At 36.2% G+C, this 11,557-nt stretch overlaps 2 protein-coding genes across 2 annotated transcripts in view; both read left to right on the forward strand.

Moving 5' to 3' along the window:
- The window catches only part of skor2 (SKI family transcriptional corepressor 2), a 33,389-nt gene extending 26,730 nt beyond the window's left edge, over positions 1-6,659 (forward strand). Inside the window, exons 3-9 of the mRNA XM_041970252.1 lie at positions 353-416; positions 1,108-1,185; positions 3,187-3,252; positions 3,429-3,527; positions 3,756-3,823; positions 4,829-4,892; positions 5,180-6,659. Of these exons, the coding sequence (XP_041826186.1) occupies positions 353-416; positions 1,108-1,185; positions 3,187-3,252; positions 3,429-3,527; positions 3,756-3,823; positions 4,829-4,885 (432 nt within the window). The 3' untranslated portion in view covers positions 4,886-4,892; positions 5,180-6,659. The remainder of the gene's footprint in view (positions 1-352; positions 417-1,107; positions 1,186-3,186; positions 3,253-3,428; positions 3,528-3,755; positions 3,824-4,828; positions 4,893-5,179) is intronic.
- Positions 6,660-7,199: 540 nt separating this feature from the next.
- ier3ip1 (immediate early response 3 interacting protein 1) lies at positions 7,200-8,627 on the forward strand. Its single transcript, XM_041970242.1, has 3 exons — positions 7,200-7,361; positions 7,614-7,715; positions 7,933-8,627. The coding sequence occupies exons 1-3, from the start codon at positions 7,271-7,273 to the stop codon at positions 7,986-7,988; spliced, it is 249 nt and encodes an 82-aa protein (XP_041826176.1). The 5' UTR covers positions 7,200-7,270; the 3' UTR covers positions 7,989-8,627.
- The last annotated feature ends 2,930 nt before the right edge of the window (positions 8,628-11,557 follow it).

Genomic DNA, 11,557 nt, shown 5'->3' on the forward strand with positions numbered 1-11,557 from the left:
TTTGACCCCAGCATTAACCAGACCTGTGAGAGGTAGAGGGAGCAACAGAAGGAGAGTTAGGAGGACCATTTTAAACTAATGAAATTATCTGTTGAATTATGTACTCCAAATATTGCATATCTCTCTGATTTTAGGAAAAAAATATAAATTCCCAACACATAGACTCCTGTTTAATTATAACTTGTTTATAAGATAACTAATTACTATTCAAGCAGAAACCTTAAAGGCCTTAAGTTAGGAAAAGCCATGCTGTTCTAAACCATATCACATCTGCTTTGTAGTACATTTTATGCTGTACAATACACTTTTTAACATGGAAATGAAATACTCACCTTGAATTTGTGTTTCCCAGATTCAGAAAAACAGAGATGAAGGACTTCCTGCATATGCAACCAAAGAGAATTCCAGCATTTCTGGTGAGCTCACACATTTTAATCTTCTTTGGTTTTTCATATCTAATGCACTATTTAAAAAGTAAAATAATTAGCAGAGTATTTTCAAGTGACTGGCATTACAAATGCAATCAAATAACAATATTGAAACTGTGTAATAACTGTTTGCATGAAGCTAAAGAATAAACATTTACTCAGTTGGCATGCTCTGCTTGTTTTGCTATTTGAATGGATTGTTTGACACATAATACACCCGCAGTTGTTTTATGATGTCTTTAAATGTTTGCAGAGATTTTTTTGCATCGTTTTCATCAAATAACAACATACACTATTTCAGCAAACTGTTACACACTATCTGTTTCATCAAATGTCTGAGCCAGTTGTATTATAGCATCTTTGTTTCATTTATTGTCTGAGTGAGTGTTTTTATAGTGTCCCAGTGTCCCTGCAAGGCTTGCATTCCTGTGACGTTTCATTTGCTCCTCTCATCTCCCAATCTGACCCTTTTGCTGAGGAAAATATCTTCTGTGTGTTTTTTTGCCGTGTGTTGGCAAACAGACACATACAGACGATACTCACAAATGCAGACACACAAAGACGACACACATCATGCATACGCTTAATTATCTCCGAGTATCTGGATAACCAGTTCAGCCAATGGCCCTTACTGAATCTCTTTTCCTCTCTCTCTGTCTTTTTGTCTATTTTCTGCCAGATGAAAACAAAGAGCAGGGTAGCTTCTTTGTGGCCGAGAGTGAGACATCAGCACCAGACTATTGGAGAGAGAGCTCAGGTACAAATACTTATTCAAAAGCATTTAAAGATCGAAAACGGCAAATGAAAAGAAGATTAACTGTTGTTGAAAGTAGGATAATTGGGACTGTCATGTTTAATTTCATTTCAGCATTTGGTTTTATTCTAATTTCACTCTCACATTTTAGCATAAATCTCCAATCATTACTAAACAGCAGAAAAAAACATAATATTTCAAGAGGAAATAAAAGAACTCATAAAGCTTATTGTGCTGATTAAAACTCTCACATGTTAAAACTATGACTTGATGTGTAAAATTACTATGGCATTTTTTTCTTATTATATAAATGGCACTCAGGATGCTCAACACAGTAAGAGAAAGCTTCTGATTCCTCAGACTCATAGCCCACCATCACCATCAAATGGGGAGTTAAGGGATTCATATAAATACACACAAATATGAAACGACAGTGAAAAGCTGCTTCTCTTACGGATGCTGGCTTTAGCAGCATTGTCACCAGGACTGTTACTCTAAGGGGAGCCGTTATAGTTCAACAAGAAAACATCAGCTCAGAGATAAGCAGCGCGGCGGCAATCTCCATTCTAGAGCCATATCTCCGCCAACATAATTGCCTTTTTTTCCCTTTTTCAGCTCAAAAACACCCTCTCCCGTTTGAAAAAGATCACAGCTTATTGCCTTTTTATATCTGTCAGGAAGACATTAAAAGTGCTTTATGACATCTGTGCCAACATTTATATCTACCCCCCCCCATTCCCTCAGTCCCTACACACACAGACACCGTAATGATCCCTGCACATAATGTATAATGTATTTCGAAAAATTACACGAAACAAATTAAATGAGACCACCTTTCCCCTGATTGCCAAATGTCTCCCTGGGCGGTGGGAAGCTCTACGTGATTAGAAGGCCTGATTCCTCTGAGTCCCAATGCCCCCCCTCCACTGTCTTTAAACTCTCCCTCTGTTTCTAGGGAGAAAAAATAATCTAATTTTCCATTTATGTAATGCAAACCGCCTTGGCTTTGACTATTCACGGTTAATTGACTGTCAAACGAGGTTGTTATCCTCGGGCACTGTCTGCAAATTTGCTTGTCAAATGAGACAGAGAGAGGAGAGGAAAGGAGAGGAGGAGAGAAGGAGAGAGAGGAGAGCTCTCGCTGCTCTAAATGAGCAAGAGAAGCATGAGGAAGGCTGAAGGAGCCAGGACACAAAATGACTGGAGGAGAATATACATATCGAGGGTGCTGGATTGCTTCATTAAAGGCAATAAATGCTTCATTGTCACAATTCAGGCAAAAGTGCAAACACATATATGAATGCATAACAGTGTAGAACAGCATGCAATTGAGATGTTTGTTTTAACAAAAGGAAGGTTCAAAAACAACGAGTAGATTCAGCCTCCAGCAACAACAATGCTTAAAAAAGTACACAGCTAAAATGTAAACTATATGGAGGATCATTTATATGTAGTGCTGATATTTAACCTTCATTTAAAGCTGTTTAAAGCTCATGTTAATTATAAAAGTCTCTGATGGACAGAGCAATTCATCCCTTAAAATATAATTTGTTGCCATGATGATGCAACAGTTGTCAGCACCTGTGTTGCTTCTTTTCAGCAGTTATTTGAACTTTGACTTTTCAGCACTCAGCTCTTACTCCAGTTTTAAAAGCTACCATATTGATTTATTTCGGTTTTTGTACTTTGATTTGACAGCAAAAGGAGACTGAATATGACAAGTAGTGAGTGCTTTAACAGATCTCCATTCTCTGCACCTAGTTGGCACTAACTTACACTGACACCCAGAGGCCAAAGAGTGTATTACAGGGCTTTGCTAAACTGGCAAAGAGGAGGTAGTGAAAGAAGGTCAGACGTACAGACAGACTGAGAGGAAATTACACCAGAGTTATGAGTCTACTCAAATATGTTTTGCACACAATATATATTGTCTGGTTTTGTCATGAAGTGATAACTGCCTTTGGTGCTGGATTTAACGTGGAAGTATTTTGACTGTGTTTTTAGGTGATCAGAGCAGAGGTGCTGCCTCTCCTGTTTCTCTAAAGAAGGATGTGGAGAACATGGAAAAAGGTAAAGATTATTTGAGTAATACAGGTGGAACAGCACGCTGGTACCCCGTGGTAATTCATACTGAATGACTGTAGCATGCATCAAAATACATGATTTCTTTTTAAGACAATCCCTTTTCTTTCCATTCTCCTCATATTTTAACTTCTCTTCTTCTCTTGACTCGTGTTGTTCTGTAGAGGAGCTCCAAAAGGTTCTACTGGAGCAGATTGACTTCAGGAGGAGGCTGGAGCAAGAGTTTCACGCTTTGAAGGGCACATCACCATTTCCTGTCTTCCGTAAGTCTTTTTTTTTCTCTCTCAACAAAGGGCTTAAACGCTGCATTTGTTTTCTTGAAAGTCTTTCACTGCTGTTTGTTTCTTTCTTTCATCTTTCTATAGACGAACCTTTCTACCTTTCACTTCTACTGTTTTACTTAACTCCTTTCTTTTATCAGCTGTCTTTATAACTGTAACTCATAAGACAATTGTGCTCCAGCTAATGCCGGGTTTTTAAACCAATTTCAGATAATTTTCAAGATCAAATGAAACGAGAGCTCGCCTACAGAGAGGAAATGGTCCAGCAGTTACAGATGGTAAGAATACTAATGATACAATAAATGCAGAAAACTGCTGGAAAATATGCTTACAAATGACAAATAAAACATTCTTTTATAGATTTATTCATTTAAAAGAAGCCTTCCAGGCTGCTATCTGAAACCGATTCCTCTAAAGTTTTGAGAAAGAATATTATTAAGGCTAATTAAGAAGCAATTCTCTACAGAATATAGCTGAAATGGGGAAAATTAAACAAAAACAAATGAGACTATGTGAAAATAATGACTTAATTATCATACAGCTACATTAGGTTATAGACATTCCACAGATTAAACCCAAAACAGAAAGTAGATGATTATATAAAGTGATTATATCAAGTAAAACTCAAACGGACACCAGTGTTGTTACTTAGCTGTCCATAAAAAGACAGAGCCAATCATATAGTTTGTCTTTCATGGATGAGGAGTTCCTCTGCAGCCGTCTGAGTGTTTCTATCCACATCAATCACTGGAGCAGCGGGCAGACAGCCTGACAGACGCTGTTTGTCTTTGTTTTCTGACACATGCAACAACTGTATTCGCTCGTATAAACACAGTGGAAAAACATGCACATACACCAAAATACACACAGCATTCGCCTAACCACAAATGCAGACTACTGACTAAGCTTCCCAGCTCATTTGTAAGCATGTTAGTGCGCACCAAAGTGCACATACGCACATAGAAATTGATAAATGTGTCTAGAGTCAGCAGATGGATCTGTCTGAGAGTAATGACACATTAATTTTAAGCAGACATTCAAATGAACCTTAGGAAAATGTTTAATTCATGTTGCTGCTTAATTTCAAAACTTTCCACATTTTATTCCGACTTTCTGATTTAAATACTTTGTACTTCTGAAAAGTCCAATTTTTTCTTGTTTCTTTCTAAATGAGCAAATTTAAAATAAAGTATCTGTTACAGGCATACGTTTTTGTTGACATGGACTATTTGTATTGTTTATGTGTTTTAAATCTGTTGTTTCCATTTTTTTTTTTTTTTCAGATTCCTTATGCGAACATCATTAGAAAAGAAAAGATCAGCTCCCATCTCAGCAAGTAGCCAAAAGGTGATTCTAATTAATTTAATTAAGAAATTTTATTTATTTAAATAGAAGAAAACATAGATTATTTGCAGCTCATATGTATTGTTTTCTTTAAGATATTTGCTGGATAATGTGAGTAAATAGAGAAACTCAGTTACTCGTTATGTATAGGTGAGTTAATCTGTGTTAAATTTAGCTTTGATGGTGTGTTTCTCGGTGTTTGAGCCTGCAGAACCTCATTAATATTTTAACTAATCAGTGTGTAAAAAACAAAATATGAAGCTAATATTCAGTTTTTTTTTTCTTCCCAGGATAAGTTGACAAAATCAAGAAAAGGAAGCCGCTTGGATTTTTTGAACAAATCATACATTCTTTTACAGAAGTGACACAAAACAAAACAAAAAAAAAAGATCAAAACATGAAGGAATTTTAAACTGTTATATACATATACATTTCTTGCATTTTCCGAGGACAGTGCTTGTTTGGCTGCTTCTTGACCGTCACCTCTGTTAATAGCCCTGCACACACTCCATTTGCTGACGACTCATTTGGACCACGTCATACTGATACCAGTGTAGGGGTAAAATATTTCTGAAGGATTTATTTTTCTTGGTTGAAATTTCTTTTCCAAACTGATAGTCATCAAAGCAGCTGACACAAACGTGTGACATCAGGAGAAATGCAGCAATTCCTGGTGTTTCATTATTGCTCTGTTGTCAGAATCTAAGCTTTATCCAACCAAGACTGAAGCAAGCAAGGTCCAAATTATCCTTGGTGAACTTTTTAAAGACCAAGACATCAGAGATCAGCCAAGAAGTCACACGTACAGGAAGGCTGGACATCATTATCAATGGTTCTGACTACTGTTGCTGCATCTGATCGGTGTTGCAGTTGTATCACCACACAGGGACTCCTCATCATACGGAGCTGTGACCCTTCTCTGTTTACAGAAATCATCACCTCCAATTATCAACATGGCTTGGTACAAAGAAGCTCTGACTGTTATATGTGCATAGCATGAAAATAGAAAAAATAACACTCTAAGGAAGAAAAATTAACACAACACAGGCAGTATTTATGATTAGTGTTGTAAACCTAATGGTGCATAGAGAACAGTATTAAAATGGTGATTTTTACACTGGCAGAACAGTGTACAGTATCCATGATTTCTAAATGTATTCAAAGTTAAAGTACTTTGTTTATAGCAGATGTTATAGCATTGTCAAAACACAATCTGTTACATCTGTTAACATTTTATTTATACAGGGAATTTCACCCCAAAGTTATATTTGGTGTTACCTTAATGTTTGACCTTGTACAATATCAACCAGAGCAGCTGGTCTTTTGCTAAAAGGCACACAAATGATCATTTTTATTCTCCAACCATTTTTCCCCAGTCATAGCACCCTCAGTATTGACCTAGTGTTAAGGTGATGTTGCTGCCATCAGCTGATAGATGGTGATTAAAGAAGTGTGCAGCCAGTGGGGAGCAAAAGTTTGCATTTTCAGTATTGTGTATCTATGTAAATAAACTCGTCTGGTTGTATATAAAGTCATACATAAGAATGCTGAACCTTAAGGATTCTCTGTATATGTGTTTGTTTATTTATTTGAGTATTAAACCCTGACGCCCTGATTGTGAGAATACTATTTACCATAATGTTAAAAGAAAGAAACATGATGATGATGATGATGCAGTTAAGTGTTAGTCAAAGAGTATAAATGACAACCCACTCACTTTGTTTATAGAATGAATGGAATATCTTGTCATATGATAAAATGTCACAATTATAAACTGTTAACTCAGAAGTATTTCAAAATGTTCTTGTAGTTTCTCAACTATTTATGTGAAAATTAAAAGTCTATACAAAAAAAGAAGTGCTTCTTTACTAGGGATTGTTAGTGTTTGTGTATTTGAAATTCTTTAACATCCTGGCTAAGATACAGATTGTCATTATGTGTGCAATTTAAAGATTTGTGTACACTCAACTAGATATTGGCATTGCGGTGATGAGTCTGCTCATTCAGTTTGTCAGATTAAAAAATATGCCTTTAAATTCAAATTATGAAGGCGCTATCTCAAAGCTACAATCATCAGTTCTACCTCATGAAGGTGTTATTGGTTCCTAGCACAAGTCCACTAATGAATTCACAGTGTTTATGTGACCCAGCTCACATCAAGTAAAGATAAAGACTGTTTTTAATTAAATATAATCACAATGTTTGGATTCATAAACGCCTCCATTCTAACACAGTGAAATACTGAATAAGGGAACAAGTTGCCTTGTTTCTTTCACCAATAATCGTTTGCACGACCTTCGTAGCGTGTTTGCGGCAGCTGCGCTTCTAGGAGTGGTACACGACGACAAGGAGGAGGGAGAGAAGAAGTACTAGTTGCCAACATGGCGTTTACTCTGTATACTCTTATCCAAACCGCTATTCTGTGCACTAATGCAATTGCTGTGTTACACGAGGAGAGGTTTCTCAGCAAGAGTAAGTATTCCGCAGCACGTACATTTTCTATTTCGGTGAAGTAGTTAGCATACTACCATCAGCTAGCTGCTCATTACAGAGTCTATTGCTAAATTGAATAGGCTGCTGGTGACATTTAGAGAAAACGGGCTCTAGTAATTACTCATTAGCCGCGCTAATTTATTTTCAACACTTCATCGTTTCCTCTTTTTTTCTTTTCATGTCTCTTCTTGTTGTCTTTCTTCTCTGCTGGTGTCCTCTGTTTCTTTCCAGTTGGCTGGGGTGTGGAACAGGGAGTTGGAGGTTTTGGGGACGACCCGGGAATCAAAGCTCAGATACTGAATCTCATCCGTTCAGTTCGGACCATCATGAGAGGTTCACAGCCTTCTTATTTCTCCGGAGAAAGCAGATTTAGTCAACTAAATGTCTTGCATATTTAAAAGTTGTATCCTCTGTGATGCAAACATTTATGTCTGCTCCCAAAAGGTTCTGGAGCTTGATATGTGAAGGTGGAAGATTGTGCAGGTGAAGCTACAGATGGCATCAGCTTGTTTACATTTTTTTTGTTGTTGTTTTGTTTTGTTGTTTTTAGTGCCTTTGATAATGGTGAACTCTGCCTGCATCGTCCTGTTGCTGCTGTTTGGTTGATGACTGGTTGGCGGTGCACTGAGACAAGGGACTAGAAGCATGCCACGGAACAACCTCCTGCTCACAAGCACAAAAAAGACTAAAAGCATTTAATTTGATGGAAGTCACAACTGGGTGATGATCATCTACATTGTCTGTACAGCACAAATCGTGTTTATCATGTTCTTTACAATTTGTTGACAAGAATCTGTTATAATAATGTAAAGATCTGTGCCATATGTTTTGTGAAAGGTTTAACTCTGTAGTGAAAAGGTGCTTAAAGTCAGTGTTTGGATTTCATAAATAATTTTAATCCTTACAGTTAAACTGTAAGCTGTACACTTCTGTGACATGTTACTACAGATAAAGAGAGAAAAGTAGTTTTTTTTTACACTTTTACAAATATGCCAAGGGTTTAATGTCTAATGCCATTGCTGTTTTCTCTTTTTGGCCTTTGTCAACATATTGGTGACTGTATAAAGCAATCCTAGGCCAGTCATTTAGACATGAAAAATGTTATATTTATCCATCCCTGAGAAAAATGTAAATTGTAAGCAATATTGCCAAAGGAAACTCAAACCAGTGTACTGTTTACATATTGACACGTTCTCAATACCACAAACATTGAGATTGTTTTAAATTAAATACATCATGTTTCTTTTTTATTGTGTCATCCTTCATGGACTTATGTGACAACAGGTATACAGAAGATGAAACATGCACAAGCTTTTTTAGTTTTTCCTTAAAAGCTGCCTTCATCTACTTGTACTGAGAAACTAAGTGTAGGTTATTCAGTCTGGCAAGGATGATTCTCCTGACACATTTAGTGACTAAGCCAGCTGCTGTAGCTTATAGCATGGTATTTAGCTGTTTCACACATTAAAGATAGAATATGTTTGGGATTGAGCAAATACCACAAAATGATAAATGAGAGAATGAAGCTTAGTATTTTATTTGGTTCAGCTGACTTCTTTAATGTGCAATGGATATGTTAAGCTATTTCTTACACTTAAACAAGCTCATATTTTAATGTACATCTTAAAGTAACATTTTTAAATAGGTTTTTCCTGCACAACTTCATGAATAATCTCTGTATGTTGGAATTTTCACTATGTCCTCCTGCACTGCTCCACAACCATGTTTATTCACATTTATTTTGACCATATGCACAGGAGCTGGTGGGAGAAGGAGGGGCAGGGGTGTCTAGTGGAATTAGAAGCATATGTTTATCAGGGAGATTTGCACATCAAAGCCAGTTTGATATGTGATTAGTCTGGGTTTAGCTCAGAGCTCACAGAAAACCTGTAGGGGATCACAGCTGATTGTATATGCATGTATGTGTTGGGATCGCTAAGTTCTGTATTATAAATCAAAAGGAGTAATTTTTCGTTTTTTACATCTCGTGAGTGTAGTTTAACCTTCATAAAAGATTTTATTTTAAAAGGTTTATTTTTAAAAGTCAATTTACCTGCTGTAGCTATTTTGAGATGTATCAGTGTGATTTGCAAATAACTGGAACTTAAGATTTCTATAAACATAAACAGAAGAATAGTTCTTAATATTATTATTATTATTATTAACATCATTATAAATTCAAAGAAAGTAATATAAAAAGTAAAGAAAAACACTGGCAGATGGTGTGTGTTTGTGGGGATGATCCCAGACCCAATTTAAATAACTTTAGACAAATAATAGATAAATGAAGTACAATGAAAATATAAATTTGCATTTGAATGAATAAATGTGTCCTGGTTTAAAACTATAATGTTATAATTTACTGAAGAAAAATAGATAAGCAATGAGCAGTTAAAAGAAGAAAAGTAAAAAAAAAGAAACAGAACTTAACTCAGAAGCAAAACATTCTCTTATTAAAGTGATTAATATACCATATCATCAAAGAAAGTTCATATAAGAGATTTCATCCTCAACATCATGTTTTCCATAAATATCATACAGCATCATACAAACAATATTTGTGGAAACTCTAAGCACTGAAAAACAACTGTTATTCATTACGTGGAAGTAACATGAAAAGAGGATTTGATGTGTGCTGTCTGGCATCATGCAGAGAGAAGGTTTTTATGGCTCTGATAATACCGCCCTCCATATTAAATCTAAAAGTCCAACTAATACGATACATCTGCTAGTTGTTAGTGTGATGGGTCACATATGTTTTTTATTATTCCATTGAGTGATTAAGCCGTTAAGGGTAACCCTCTTAACTGATTCTGACCTATAACTATAAAATATGTATATATATATATATATATATATATATATATATATATATACGAAGCAGGTAAAGTAAGTGCATGATTCAGAAATGATCAGACCTTATTTAACCCTTACATATATATACCTTCATACATTCCCAGCTTCACGGTGTGGTTCAGGTCAGTTTCAAACATGAACAAAAATGTTCTAATACCGACCATTTAGACATGATTTTGAACTTTATATTTGTTTAGAAAGTCTAAGCAGAAGAAACACTTTCAAGCTCTTGGAAGTTAACGCATTATTACAGTCGCTGGTTAGTGCTGTGGCCTCAAAGTGGGTCAAAGGGTCAGTGGTCCGTGCTTCTGCTGGTGAGGGGTTTGAACAGTGACCTTTCTGTGTGGAGTTTGCATGTTCTCCCTGAGTATGCATGGGTACTCCTCCAAGACATGCATGTTAGCTTTAATGGCCACTCTAAGTTCTCCCTTAGAAGTGAGTGTGGCCCTGCAATGGACTGGTGACCTGTTCAGGACCCTGCTTCTCGTCTGCTAAGTGCTGGGGCAGGCTCTAGCTTGGAATGGAAATAAGTGGTATAGAAAATAAATGAATGAATACTGGAATGTGCATCTTCTTCTGAAACAGTCTACTGCAAGTCAGTATCAGCCCCCACATCATGGAAGATCAGATCAAGGACTTGCTATGCATTAAACCTTGTTTCCTTGATATCATTTACTAAAATGCCAACTGAGGTACCTTTATAATGTTATGAACCCCACACCACCACCTCTCATCCAATCAAAACTGATTAAAAGGTAAATACTTACTTTTTTTTTTTTTTTTAACATTCCAGTTACAGATCTTGTGTCTGTATCAAGACACCCTCTGATATCTGTTTGACTTCTGTTTCTTATGGACATCAAAAATAATGTCTCCAGTGTTGTTTTACTATTTGATAGTTTCAAGGTTCTCCCACAAGCCTTCAAAGATCAGCAGATGTGTGTCTCTGCAAGAACTGTTGGAAAGAGACTGCTCTTGTGATAGAGTCAGGATTTCCCTTTAAACTCTGTCACCACTGACCCATAGAAAATATAAGCAAACACCATTTGCATGGTTTCACAGGTTCAAGATTCCTTGAAATCTGGCCAATGGTGGTGATCTTAAATCTATCCAAATTTACGTGGGTCAAATTTGACCCAAAACAGATTTAGTGTGCATGTGTTTATTGCACTTTAATAAAAATGGAATATATATATATATATATATATTTAGTACTTTGGCGTATTTAAGAATAAGTAATAACATTTCAGACTAAAAGAATGCTGTTTCGGGTAGTTTTACTGCTGCTAAAATGGGACAAATTTTACCCTAACGGTATG

Source organism: Melanotaenia boesemani, chromosome 19 (assembly GCF_017639745.1).
Source record: "Melanotaenia boesemani isolate fMelBoe1 chromosome 19, fMelBoe1.pri, whole genome shotgun sequence".
In the NCBI taxonomy this organism is placed as follows: Eukaryota; Metazoa; Chordata; class Actinopteri; order Atheriniformes; family Melanotaeniidae; genus Melanotaenia; species Melanotaenia boesemani.